This window comes from Pseudorasbora parva, chromosome 23 (genome assembly GCF_024679245.1).
Source record: "Pseudorasbora parva isolate DD20220531a chromosome 23, ASM2467924v1, whole genome shotgun sequence".
NCBI lineage: Eukaryota > Metazoa > Chordata > Actinopteri > Cypriniformes > Gobionidae > Pseudorasbora > Pseudorasbora parva.
The window spans coordinates 15,967,668-15,982,810 of NC_090194.1; the positions used below are offsets into that span (position 1 = coordinate 15,967,668).

General features: G+C 37.5%; 1 protein-coding gene across 4 annotated transcripts in view; it reads right to left on the reverse strand.

Moving 5' to 3' along the window:
• Positions 1-14,727, reverse strand: part of ptbp3 (polypyrimidine tract binding protein 3) — an 80,415-nt gene extending 65,688 nt beyond the window's left edge. For 2 of the 4 annotated variants that reach the window (XM_067433932.1, XM_067433930.1), the window contains exon 1: positions 14,545-14,725. In XM_067433932.1, the coding sequence (XP_067290033.1) occupies positions 14,545-14,548 (4 nt within the window). In that variant the 5' untranslated portion in view covers positions 14,549-14,725. Of the gene's footprint in view, positions 1-14,540 lie in introns of all 4 variants that reach the window. The other 2 variants (XM_067433929.1, XM_067433928.1) reach the window with 2 other exon arrangements.
• Positions 14,728-15,143: the final 416 nt, after the last annotated feature.

The window sequence follows — 15,143 nt, forward strand, 5'->3', positions numbered from 1 at the left end:
AATAAGGTTATGTTACTCTGTGCGTTCGCTCGGTGGCTGCTATGCCATGTGTTGCACACTGCTAAGAGTAAAGCGCTTCTGCAAAATAAAACCGGAAACCAAGGGTAACGCAGATATGACGCAATTGACAGGCAACTCCCTAACATATCCCAGTTAAAATAGCAATTTTTTTAGATTTACAAATAGTTATATATTTGATATATGAAATATTAGATATTTTAAGTACTCAATTGAAGAAAATATACAACACTGGTCTAGTGTTTTTTTATATTTTACTGAAATGTATTTTTAAGACTGGTTTTTACTAATGATTTCTACAAAAAATTGTTCCACTCGCATTTCATAAATAAGTCCTATAGCCAAAATGACAGAGAGTCGATGATTAGGTTTTTCACCACCAGCGGGAAACTGCCATTCATTTCATAACCCAGCACAGACGGAAATAGAAGCTATTCTCTCTCTGTGCTTGTGAACACACTGTTAAATAAATGTACTTCAATGGGAAAGCTGTGTAATTTGTACTGTAGATAGGTGTTCATGCCTTCAACCTCAAGACTAGGTGAAAATTCAGTACTTTCATAAGTGTTCCAATATTAACACTGAATGAAAACAGGGCTGACAGTTTTCAACGCTATTTATTCAGCTCATAATATATTAAACAGCCCTGCTAACCCTCATAAAGGCAACACACTCATCCACACACATCAGCTGTTTGGCTAATGTAAAGTGTTTCACCTTTCACCATAATCTGCAAATGCAGAGTAAGAAGTCACATGATTGTCATTTAGTTTTCCTAAACAAAAAGGTGAATGCACTTAAATGGCAGGACTATCATTTGGATATCGCACCGCCCAGTGGGAGGGGGGTTCTGTGAGGGTGTACGTAAGGGGAAGTTGGTGAAAGGCAGGAAGCTGGACATCAACAACATACTCTAGCTATAATCCACTGTAGAGTTTTTGCAATGTCTGCATTTTGAAGTGAGTGGGACTTGAGATCAAAATAATCAATAAAACAAATATTAAAGTCAAGATTATCTATATTAAATGTATTTATGTAATACCTTAGAAAAATAGATTGGGTTTAAATGACATTTTCTTTCAAATAAGAAACAAAAAATATTGTTTTAATGTCCGTAAAAATTCTGTCAACTATGTTACTAACCAAAGACCTCCCAGAAAACTAAAAAATAGTTTATCCCAAAACCATGTGAACAGAATCATGTGATCATGTGCAAATATTTTAAACACATTATTATAAACATCCTCTTTTTTTCTAGATTTGATCTCAAATTACCCATTGCCAAGGGAGTATATTAATTGCCTGTCAACTATGTTACATTGCTATGTTTTGCAATATTTTGTGTGATTTTGTTTCAAACAAATATTAAAATGTGAGGTTAACCTAATCAAGAAAATGACATTTGGTTGGCAGTACAAGGCCTGCCATTGAAATTATGAGGCAAAATGGTGAAACTGTCAACTATGTCACTGTCATTGTCAACTATGTTTCGACTTAAATATCTAGATAGCTGCATTTATTTTATATTAGGGTATAGTTTACAACCACATGGGCGGAATTTTTGAATGACATTCTTAAAACTATCCAAAATGATCTTTAAAGCTAATTTTTTCGACATTCGTGACCATGCTGAGAATTTTACACAAATATTAGCAAAAAACGATATTCTTAGAAGTGTTTTAAAATAATCACTTTTAAAAGAATGCACATATAGACCAAAAAACATTGCATATTTGATGCATATTTTCTGTAACATAGTTGACAAACTCATCAGGGAAAACATCTTTTTTTTTCTTTTTGCAATATTATATTGTTTTTACACTTTTTTTGCTGATGTGAGATGTACCCGAAATAATTGAATGACTCAAGTGCGTCCTTTAAATATTCTTTTGTATTCAACGGATGAAAGAAATAAGGTCATGCAGGTTCGGCTGATTAAATGACAACAATTTTTATTTTTGAATACTGCTTTATTATACAATTTACAGTATGTTAAACATATTCAAAAGCAGCTGTTTACTGATTTCTCATCATACTAAAGCACAGGAGCTGGTTTTGCGTGCTGCCATTGTTAATGGTAACAAAATAAGGAACTCTCTGACAAAAGCCAATTGTTGCTAGCTACATTTTTTCCCCTCTGTCAATCATTGTATTATGTAATTATCTATGTGAGACCAAAGATAACATTTGTAATGAACAAACTCTGAAAAAAATAACATTTTCCACTGCACATCATCTGAATACTAATAGGTCAAGGGGTCATGCTCGGTTGATGCAAATGTGCTAAAATGTTCGCAACCAATTTAATTACCCAATGTGACATACTTCAGAGAAAAACAAGATAATAAAGGAGAGAAAAAACTAATTTAGAGCAGCACTTGATGATGTTGTTTTGGACTTATTCAAAAGTGATGAAAGATTAAAGTTAAATTGTTCCTTTGGCATGAAGAGGAATAACTAATATATCATGCGCAAAAAGACCAAAAACTATATTGATGTCATGTTGACATCGTCGTGATTCAGCGAATAACAACACAAATTTCAGGAAGTACAGAGAATGACTCACTTTGCGCATTGGCTCTTCAGATTCTGCAGCAGGAAACACATTATGTGAAAACAAGGAAGTACAGTACACAGTCTTCTGTGACACTGATCAAACTGGCCAGATCAACAGCACCATTATTAACCAGATTTGTACATTTTCTAAAGAAAATTTGAGTGATGTTTGTGTTTGCTGTGCACACTTGCCATCACAAAACCAACAGTAATTGATAATAACGGCTAATAAACGTCATACACTCTCTCTAACAGTGCCTTTTATAAAGGAAAGAAGTGGTGTAGTTGTGTGTGGAAATGAGGCTTTGTCCATATGGCAGACATGTGAGTGGGCGAAACATGTCGCCTTCCTACTGAAATCTAGAAAACATGGATATTTTGAAATTCCGCACAGCTGAGGAAGAACGGCACAGCATTTAAATCTGAGCAGGTTGTAGGCGCCGAACATCATTTCTATTCTATAATTTACACATCTGTGGAAATGTAAACATATTTACTTTAGACTTTGGGAGGCAGATATAAACATTTACAAGAGATTTTATAAAGCCTAAACTAACCATTACTGTCAAATGGCATAAAGGTTGGCTATGCCTCAATGCAAGACAGAGAATGATGGGAATTTAAAGAAAATGGTAAACATGGTTGACATTCAAGGCAAAAATCACACGCATAAGGTCTCCTGTGACATTTAAAAAGGGTCAATGATAAATAAGACTGTCCAAGACAAAGAAAATGAAAAATCTTTACAAATCTTGGTTAAGTAAGTTTAATACCACTTTCAAAAAATTGTTTTAAATATAATGACTAAAAAATATCATTGGTGCAAACCAATAAGTACAATATATTTTCCTTCCATCTTGAATACATGAAGAAATATTGCTCTTTTTTTGTTCCCATATAATTAATTAATTATTCATAAATATCACGTTTACAGGGAGGAGCACCACATGACCTTTTAACTAAACTTGTTATAGCTTGAAACGGTCAAATTTTATGATTATTTAATGAGATTTATTCGGGGGATGTTTTTTTTTAAAGATATCAGTTACAGTTGTATGTTTTTTCCCTCATGTTTCTGCATGTTGGTCGCACTACATCACTTGGAAGTTTTCAAAATGTCAATAAGCGGTGAAGTAGCCTGACAAGCCAGACCCACATCAAGATGTTTGGTCTGGAAACTCACCATTGACAGGGCTCAATCCGAGGGGCGGGATAAACGGTTGTCTTTCAGACTCCCTCTGCGCAATTGGATAGCGCTACAACCAACCAGAGCAAGGAAGGTGAAGCAGAGCTAGTTGACAGATTAAAATTTCACCGTATCCGGTCGGCAAAACTCCGAACACATCTTCCCTTTTTAAGAATGACTTCAGTGCCGCTCTTTGTTCTTTTCTCAGAGAAAAGCTTAACTTCAAGTCTTCCAGAGTCGCGGTCAAAGCTGATTCGAAAGACCGCCGTTCGCCAGCTTCAGTGTTTACTAGAAACACGCAAGCGCAACTCTGCAACATCATGCTAAGCCCCGCCCACCGACTCTATACACAATGTGATTGGCCTAACTAGAGTTTGGTTTTTACAGCTCAGAAGTGTATTGAGAGTTGCTAGACTAGCGGCAGATTAGATTTGCTGCAGCTAGGGTGCATCTAGATTTCTAAGCTAGCAGTGAAGCTGTTTTGTTTCAAATATGATTTTTTAATAAAGGATAATGCCAAACGACTAAATAACTAATATATTTTTTTGAGAATCTATTTCTTTCACTAAAAACACGTTTTTTTCTCCATTATTATTATAGGGATGCAGATCGATACCGGTGAATAATCACAGTGTATGGCTTGATCGGGAGTCCTTAAATTTGGCCAATATCAAAAACCGATTGGAATTTGATAAGGTAAAGCTGCAAAAAGTTGCCGCAGACACGCATGTAAACTTTAAACAGGCTTTTGGGCCACATTCAGCTTTGTAACTTTGTGAAACATTAGTAAACCATAGTAAATCACACACACACACACACACATCTTGAAGAACAGGATATCTTCGACTTGACATGCTGATTGGCTAAAGCTAACCCTGAATGCTAGGACTTTCAGGGTTCCGACACAGGGTTTTCTATTGTCTTTTAAAAGTTTGACCAATGGAAACTGTATCTTGGGTATGGTGAGTTGTGTATGGACTATGTGTAGAGATCGATCGGACACTGTTTTACTGGGGAGCGCTTGGATTGGATCGATCGCTCAGATTGACTTACTTTACCATGCGCCATAAAATACAGATTTTCTTCAAAAAACACAAAATACATTTTAATTCAGAAATTACAAACATGCTCATCACAGAAGAGGCATATTCAGGTAAATATATGTAAGAATAAGACCTACTTTAGACTGCTTTCTGTTTTTAAATACTTAACTAGATTTTTTTTTTATGTTGTGAGGTTATTATAGTTTTCACCACTCTGCTAAGGTGGTGTGAATACTGTCACAACTTAATAATACAGGTAACGAATGCAAAAACACAGATCAGCTTTAGGATACGCATTTTACATCACACTTAAAATAAAAGTGCAATCACATCACCATTTTCACATGCCGACAATAAAAATAGACCAGCTGCTTTCAGATAAATCTTCATAAGGTCTCTGAGCCCTGTGAGGCCAGCCATCACATGACAATGTTTTTCTCTGTTGTGCTCTAGGCCTTAATAAAATAAGACTTGTGTGGAGAAAAGATCATTCTCCATTCTCGTCTCGGATCTAGCGGTACATTCCACATCTTTAACCTTCTATTCTGACCTACATATAACAGCAAAATCGTTACATTTAATAAATCGGGTTGCAATAAAAGCACTGATCTAGGATCAGTGCATGGCTTCCATGTCCAAAACAGTTTGATTACATGGACAAGGAGAAGTTGATACACGATAAGCACTCATTTCCTGCCATGCCATATGACTCGCAGGTGTAGATGCTGTTTTGAATAGCCTGTTCTCATGTGTCATTGTATTAAACTTCCACATTTAACTCATCCAACATACTCACAAATGATAAAATCATCCGGCTTGTTGAGGAGAGGTGTGTTGTTTCTAAGTGATTAGACTAGTGATTTTAGCTTGGCAGACAATGAGCACGTTTACATGCACACCAGTAACCTGATAACTCACAAATATCAGCTTATTGAAATAACCAGTTTTCCCCATTTACATGCAAACGAGTAAACTAACAATGCAAGTAAACTGCGTTTACGTGACTCTATTAATATATCGGGTTATTTCCTTGTAGTGACGTCAAAAATAATAATGTCCATATCTGACTTGGAGTTTTCCAAATGTTACGTCAGTTGTGAAGACACAAGCTAGCACCGTGTCAGTGGGAGACGTTTGGCTCATATTATTCTCTCATGCAGTTAGAGATGCAGTGTTTTGACTGAACCTCTTCTAATTCTGCTGCATGAGATGAGAACACATCTTTACAATTTTCTAGGTCTTAAAAGAGTCTGTGTTTGTGATATATGTCCTTATTTCATGCAAAACAGTAGCTCGCTCTGTCTGGATGCGTGTAAATCTGCTCGAAGTTTGCGTTTTTTGTCACTTATCACACGCCGTTTATGACCATACTCCGATAAAAGAAAACTTATAACAAGCTTATTAGGCTCGGCTTAAGAACGTGCATGTAAACGCACGCACCCAATGAAACGGATATTGCATTGAATGAGGAATGCTATTCATAGTGACTAGAATATCACAGAGATGGAGGACACTTTTGATTTAGATTAATACGAAAAATCCTATAGCAATCACACAAAACACCTTAGCAACTGCATAAAAATGCCCTGGCAAAAAGCCCTAGCATTGCTTCAGCGACTTCAAAACTACACTGGACCCTATTAACTTAACCTCCTTTTTAGTAAAGTGGATCTGAGAGCAGTTTGCAATTCATTAGGGGTTCAAAAACCAAAGGTCGAAGTTTGTAGAGATACACAATTTGGTGGGATGCTCAGAAATCCCACCCACTACTCAGCTGCAAACACACACATCTATCTGACACTATGTGGCACTATAATAAAGCAAAGGTTTTGCAGACACAGGCAAAATTACCAAAAGAATATTTGCGAAGATATAAGTGAATCAGTTGGTCTGGTACCACATGGTCACATTGTAAAAAAATGTACCTATATGTATGCCGGTAGCAAAGTCCAAACTTCCAAAAGTGAAATTTGGCATACATAGACAACCAGATGGCCTGAGCATGCATGCCAAGTTAGGTCAAATTCTGCCCATTAGTGGGACTATAACTGTAAACCACTCGGTTGTCGCATAATCAATTAAATGGGAATGTGTCTTGTTTCAGACAAATGCTAACATTTTCTTAAAATTTCATCAGCAAATAATGTCAAATCTAAGACATTAAAGGGATAAGTCACCCAAAATGAAGATCTTTTTCTTAAAGGATGGCCATAGGGTCTGCTGAAAGCGCTATATATAAATGCAGTCCATCTTTTTGATGAAATCTGAGAGCTCTCTGCCCAATGCAACTACCACTTTGACGCGTTATAAAGTTCATAAAGATATTGTAAAACTAATCCCTATGAAATGACTGGTTTAGTCCAAATTTTCTGAAGAGACTCGGTCACTTTATATAATGAACAGAAGGAATTTAGGCTTTAACACATAAACACACATAAAACATTGATTAGAGATAAACGCACTGCGTAACACAAGAACGAACATCTGGTTCTTGAGGAAGCTCAAACATGCTGCGTAACACACAAGAATGAATCTCATTGGTTCTTGAGGAAGCTCAAACATGCTGCGTAACACACAAGAATGAATCTCATTGGTTCTTGAGGAAGCTCAAACATGCTGCGTAACACACAATAATGAATCTCATTGGTTCTTGAGGAAGCTCAAACATGCTGCGTAACACACAAGAATGAATCTCATTGGTTCTTGAGGAAGCACAAACATGCTGCGTAACACACAAGAATGAAGCTCAAAACCTACTTTTTCAAATTCATCCTAGATGCTTGTCTGATTTCCATAAAAACACACTTAAAAGTCCCATATTATATTAAGAAAAATACAATACTCTACAATTCTCTAAAATACAAAGTTACAATTATATTATCTACATAGGTATGTGATGCTTGAACCCAGTTAATCACATGCTTGCAGCTATGTTTCATATTTATTGCTATTTCCAAACCAAGAGGTCCGTCACCTCGGTCTGTTAAGAATAAAAAAAGAGAGGCTCACCTCAAAGCATCAAACATTTCAATGAGACAAGACCTTGAGATGAATGTGAAAGCCCTCATGCAATTGAGTATGAAATGTTTTCTGCTAAAAGGGTGTTTTTCCTGCCCTGACTCGGAAGGAAGAACAGGCTTAAAGCTAATGATGTAACTCACCGCGATGTAGCAGGGGAACTTCCCCAACATGTCACACGGGTTTGTGGGAAGTCTCAGCTATCATGCTGCTAGTTATCCCTGCTCCCCACACTTTGCCTAATTATTGCAGCTCAGGCTTATCAGGAGGATCCTGACAGGATGAAACATTTCCTCCTGAAAACAACATTAGTCTAAAAGTGAAACGTCTTAGATGAATCACCCACATGAGGCAGCAAAGTGCCCCTCACATGGTTTCCATTTTGGAGATATTGTGATTAGGTTACAATGCATTAATGAACTGTAGAAGCGATCATTTCTAATTCATGTAGCACAGAAGGCTGGAATCTTTTTTGTGCAACAGTAAAAAAAAAAATGCATTAAGAAAATCACTGTGATGTGATAAAAAAAGAAAGATTATTGTATATTGTAAAGTATCCATAGATTACATACAGCACAGTATTTGTTGTACTGAATTTAATTTGATTTTTAAAATTTCCCACAAATACTGGTTTGTTTTGAGCACAATAAACACACCCTTTGGTGCTAAGGGCACTGGTTCTGCTGACGACCGGTCAGGCCAGTTTAAAGCCCACAGGACATTTCTCAAGTACACTTCGGACATTACTTCAAAAAGGTCAATTATTAGGTTAGAGGGGTGTAAGCTTAAGGGTCACACTTGCTTTTTTTTGGAACGTTTGATGCAGGTCAGAAAGATATCGGTTAATTTATTTCCCAAATTATATAATTTATTATAAAGTCTTAGGGCATTTTCAGACCTGCAGATCATTTGTTTTGTTGCTTACACAAGGCAACATTTCTAAAAGGACCAATATTTGTTGAGTCAACAAATGAGTTACATTTGAGTTGTATAAACTATAGTTTACATACATGACAAAAATGAGTTAACTGTCCTCTCATTGATCATAGCGGTCAACCGTCAGGATGGACAGACGATGGGTGTTTCTCAAACGTAAGGCTGCATCCTAGTCATAAAGTCTACATAAATCCAGTCCTTTTGAGGCTTGGAGGCTTGTGTCCTCCTCGGCAATTAAACTATAGAATGAGACAGGCTAAATCCGAAATTGCCCCCTATACCCTTAAATAGGGCACTATTTGAGGGGACAGCCCTTTGTAGTAGTGTCCGAAACCACAGTGGACGTTATCGAGTGCACTCATTCTATCCCACATTGCACTGGAATAACGAGTGTACAGCCGATGTACACTCAACGGTTGTCTGAATTCACTTACTCATTTTCATACACCTCTTAAAGTGAACTATATTAGTGGAGTAACGTAGGGAATAGTGAATGAGGGTTTAGGAGGCAATTTCGGATTCAGCCTAAGTGTGCATGGCTACGTCACGCACTGCGGGTGCTTTAATGCCGCAAAGGATACATCCAATCCGTCCTACAAAACAGGCAGAACGAAGGACGCGAAATGAAGGCTCCCTTCCAAGGATTCTTCAAATTGACATGGCCTTCAGCAACGTTTACTGACATGGAAGCCGAAAAATACAGCTTTCATAGGATGCAGCCTTCCATTTGAGAAACACCCAATAGCTCCCCGGGCTTATTGTGGTTTTCTTGCTGTTTTATTACTTTATTATTCTCAGCAGGAACAAAGGCTTTTCTTGTACCTATTTTTGAGAAGAGCAATTAGGCGCCATTTTAAAATGAAATGCCGCACTTTGTCCTTGCTCCATTTTAAAGGTAGGGTAGGTGATTTGCTTTAAAAACATGCTGGTTAAAAGTCGTTTCACATCCTGATAGCAGTCACTAATCGAAGTGGTCTAAATGTTATATAATCTGTGGAAGACGTAGGAACATCAAATCTGTCCAATCACTGACCTCGTTCCGAGTGCTACGATACAATGTCCAATGTATTACCTCCGCTCACCTGCTAGCGTAAACATCACACACCATCAGCATGTTTCATGCTATGCTGAAACAGACGTCAGTCACCAAGCAACAACACCCGCCTTTTACGGTTCCTCTTGAACCAAAACAACGAGCTTATGCTGCGTTTACGCAATAACTACTGTCAAGAGATGGAAACCCGTGATGTTATACTCTGAGCAGTTTGTGACTCAAATTTATTTGTTTCAATGGCAATACTATCAATGTTGAAATGAATCTGCAGCAGTCAGGTAGTACAGGTCAGAGCTCTTGAAGTTGTTTATATTCATTATTATTGTAATGTCATGCGCTTTGAGACATGAGGTAGTTGCGGTCTCTCTGCTCCCTACCGTTCATGTGTGCGCATTCAGACTCTCCGAAAATACCTTTAATTTCAGAGACATTAGCAAAACAAACATTGCTGCTTTTCACGCAACATACATAATTACCCATCATACATTGTGATACAGCCTGGTTCGTTGGTCCATTAGGTCGGATTGCTTTCTCACCACAAGCAAACCACTCCAGTTTTCTTGTTCAGGCAATCTCAGACCATTTTTTCCTGTGACCATGTGAACTGTGAACTATCACAAATCAAACTAAGGGAGAAAATGTGCCATGTTTTAAAAAAAATTATCCAAACGAGAATGGTGTGACAACACCCGTATTTAGCCATGATACACAAACACAGACCTCCAGATCTGAAGCTCTGCTATTATTGGGGAAAATGCATGAGATACGGATTAAGTTTTTCCAGTAACTTATTAAGTACCTCATTACTTTTAAAGTTACAACTAAACATCTCAGTAACTTTTTGAAAGAAGTAACTTAAGTTACTTAGTTTTTCCATGTATTGACTGACACCTCTCTTGTCTCCATGTTGAGAGAAATCAGGAGTAAGAGACAGAGGTGTTGTGTGTGCTGTGAACATGACGCTTATTGTAGTTCTAGACGAAATGAGTGCAGGCATTTACTCATTCACTTGCACAAAAACTAAGTATTCTTCAAAATGACAGTGAAATGCAAAACTCAGAATATTACAATTTTGCAAAACCTACTATGTGCATTTAATCTCACTTTATTAACAAATTTCTTTGCTCCTGACCTCTGATGATCAAGCAAAAATGACTTTAGATAAACATCACATTTGTGTTTTATTTTTGGATGAAGAGTTATGAAGTTTCTTCTCCTGCAATCCAGAATGGCAGCACAGCTGGAAAGTTTGTTTGAGCTGCGCCCTCTACAGTACAGGTGAGTATTTGCATTTCCTTTCGGACTGAGGATTCATTTCACTTTTGGTGAGAAACAAAACTTTTACCAAAAATAGGACTTTTTGTTTTTGTTGTGGTTAAAGGTGCAGATGTAATATGTATGAGGCTTTATTGACAGATATGCAATATCATATATAATAATGTTTTATTGGTGTATAAACTCTAACATAATGAACTGTTATGTTTTTATTACCTTAGAGTGATCCATTTCTAGTACATACACTGCGGATCCCCTGACAGTGAAGTCACCATTTTGCTCAGATATGTTTCTCCAGTAGCCCTAAACGGACAAACTGCTCTACAGAGCGCTAGCTACTATCTGCTGTCTCAGACAACGACATCTTTGTCCTGTGTAGGCCACCGTAGCTCCTCTATGTGCTTCGAAAGGGAGAGGTGAGCAGTGGGCATTGCAATTTGCAACCTCACTTTATTTAAAAATGCAATTATTAACTTTTTAAGGAGTAATGCAATATTGTCATTTTTAATAACAATTCCAAGTCTCGCGCGAGAACTCATTATTTGGACGTACTGATCAATGCTTTAAGGCCTGTTCACACTGGGACAATTTTCGTGTGCGTTTATCGCAGATGTTTAACGCCTTGTGACTAAACAAAGGGCGCCAATATACAAATACAATACACAATATACAATATACAAAGATTGCCCGAAAAACGCTGACGATAAACGCGTATGATAATCGTCCTAGTGTGTACAGGCCTTTGATTTTAAAAGCAAGTTTCCTCAACCCTGTTTGCTATAGCACTTAAGTTTTGAAAGTAGTGTCGAAAGTAGAATTTTAGCAACTACCTTCCTTTTTTCCTCCAACTTCTGCTTTAAAATGTGAAAGGTTCATGACTAGAGTATAGTTGAGCTGTATATAAAACTAACGGCATGTCAAACATTTACCAAGTACTTCATATTAACTTCAGAAACAACATTATTTGAGGGCTATATTCAATTATTTTTGTATTTCTTTGCAAAAACAAGCCCTCAAACAAATGAGGTTTGTCTAGCTGCGCTCTGTTCCATTGCATCACAGTTGTTTGATATCAGGACTCAGCGTTACCAGACATCTCTGTTATAATTAAAGTGACACAAACTGAACCCCCCTCAGTTCAGCCTCCATCCAGGTGGACAATTCAAGCTTCCACATTTATTAAAAGCCAACATGAGACACAGAGGCAAAGTGAAAAATGGGTGTTCGGTCTTTCAGAAACAGATTGTAATCCCCACACTGGGGAGATGTGGGAGTTGTTTGATGGTGGAAATCCCCTGGGAGTGTGAAAATGCACAATTATCTAATGCTTTCGCTTCTGCGGAGCTGCAATTGTCCTTTATATGCATAAGTATAGTGTACAACAAAATTAACTGATAGGATCAAAACCAATATGTGAATGATAACTAGCACACTAAAAAGATGTGGTTATAATGGGAAACTGCTGTTCTTTGCGGACAGTGACATTTTCATGAGCTTATATAGACATTGAGGCACTTCAGCATTAAACAAACAAAACCATGACCAATGTGCGCAATTCAAGGTGTGGAAAAAACCCTTTTGATTAAATCCTATTTTACAATTTATGCACAAATCCTTCATTTTGAGTCTTTTTGATAGTTTGTTAAAATTGATTAAATCCCTGCATATGAATATGCCTACTATACTATACTGCAGACGAAAAACAGTATGCGAGTCGAGCAGTACGTCCGAATTCATAGTAGGCCTATTCATAAAGTGAAAAGTACCCAGATGTCCTACTACTTCTGCTGAGATTCTGAAGTGTGTCCCAATCCAATGAACACTTAACTATCCCATGAGGCAACAGCAGAGGAGTTGTGAATGGCAATGAAGCAATTGACGCTGTTGTTCAAATTACGAAATTGCCCCTACACCTTTATAGTGCACTGTTTGAGGGGACGGCCATTCGTGGTGTCCAAAACCATAGTAAATTATTGAGTGCACTCATTCAATCCCATAATGCACTGTATTCAGAGGATGGTGTTCGCAGAACTTGGTATGCGAATTTTGCTTACTCGTTTAGTGCACTAGGCCTATGGAGTAGTGAACAGTATAGGGGCGATTTGGATTACAAAACAAATCTTTCAGACATTATCGATTTATGAGTAGAGAATTGGTGAGTAAGAATTTGACTGATGTTGCAGAAATATTACACATAAAACGTACTGGAAATATGTTTATATGACAATTTTATCAACATGCAAGTTGGTTTGTATTTGAGATAAAAAGCAAAAACAACATGTAATCAAATTACTTTTTGTGAATGCACATTATACGAATGTATCGAATAACTTTATTAACTAAAAAAAAACTGGTACATATATACGACATGTACGTACAGCCTGCTTATATTGGAAGCTTGAAGCTTGAAAAATGTTAGGGATTGCGTCCGCGTGACGAAGAGAATTCAGAGAATCGCTGAATAGATTCTGTTCGAAAGAACCGATTCGGAGAAACGAGTCACTAGAAAGGACAAGATAAGCAAAGCAACAATAAGTGAGTAAAATATAATCTGAGCACCACGCAGGCACGCAGTCCCCCGCCCACAGTTTTGCCCACGCACACGAGTGTAAACAATGACAGTTAAACACACTATACAACATCAATCCCACATATATAGAAAGCGCAAATTAAACCACAAATAACGCGCTCGAGCTGTCTATACTGTAAACGCGCGACTGCGTACAATAGAGCGGTTTATCGACTTGCTGGCTGTGAAAAAGTCGTTAAACATAATATCGCGATATAAAAAGGAACATCGCGTTATTATTTTACAAGCATCATATAAAACCCACTCGAGAGCGTCGGTGGATGAAAGCAGGAGCGCTTATAGCGCCAGGAAACACTGTTTTCAGACGGATTCGCTTCAGAAACGCCCCTTCATGGCTTTAAAATGGCAGCAGCGCACGAGGAGCTCTTATTTCCTTAATTCTTACCACTTCGTGAATCTAATTACCTCGAATTAATGTCGTGTTTATAGAATAGCAAGGTTTGAAAGCAAACGAGAGACGAATTGTGTAACAAAAGCCACAAGCGAAACGCCATTGAATTCTAAACAAGCGCACTTCCTTGAATCTAACTTTGATCATGGTATAGTCACAGTGCCATACGCCCATATTTTGCATCTCAACAACATCAACCGATTATTAATGTCGACCCATAAGCGACAAGCGCATCATGGTTTTGATACAAACCCCCCAAAAAAACGAAAGTAAAAGACTGACACTTAGATTTTCATTGCATTTCCATTTAAAAGAAAACAATTACCCTAAGGTTAGATCTCTTGCAGTTTACATGTTTGCTCCCTCCCCCACATTTCTGACGTGCCATTATTATCATTTCATGCAATAATGCAAACACTTCAATACATACTCAACAAGCGCGTAATAGAAAAAATAAGACACTGTAAACTCACATACCCATCCATTGCACAGAGCAAAACAGAGGCGAGGTGAAATAATGCAAGCACAGGAAAATGAAGAAACGGGTGCTGCTGTTACTACAGTTCGACTCCCCAACACAAATTCACTCTCTCAAGCACAAAGGCACGCACACACTTCCTGCTCCTGACGCGAACACACACACACATACACACACATGCATGTACAGACGCTTCTCTGTACAAAATGGCCTCCCCCTTTCAGCAGACACACCTTTGAAGAACCGCGTAATATAATTGTTGTTGTTCACCGTTTTGTTGAAAGCACGATATAGATGTCGTTATTGCGCGCTACAACAAGTTTCGCGCGTTTACAGTTTTCGAGCGCAGCGCGTGGTTTTGGATAATTTGATGATGGTATCAGAAACTCGTCTTCCTGGAATGTATATTTATTAATCAAAGCAGGGATTTAATATGCTATAAAACATTCACAATACAAATTTGTAAATAATGTCTGGAAAATATTTACTATTAAATAATAAATAATAGCCTATAGTAAGTACATCTTTATCCCCTTCTACCCACAAGTGTAGCTAAAAACCTGAATAGAAACATAAAATATAACTGCCATTATGATAA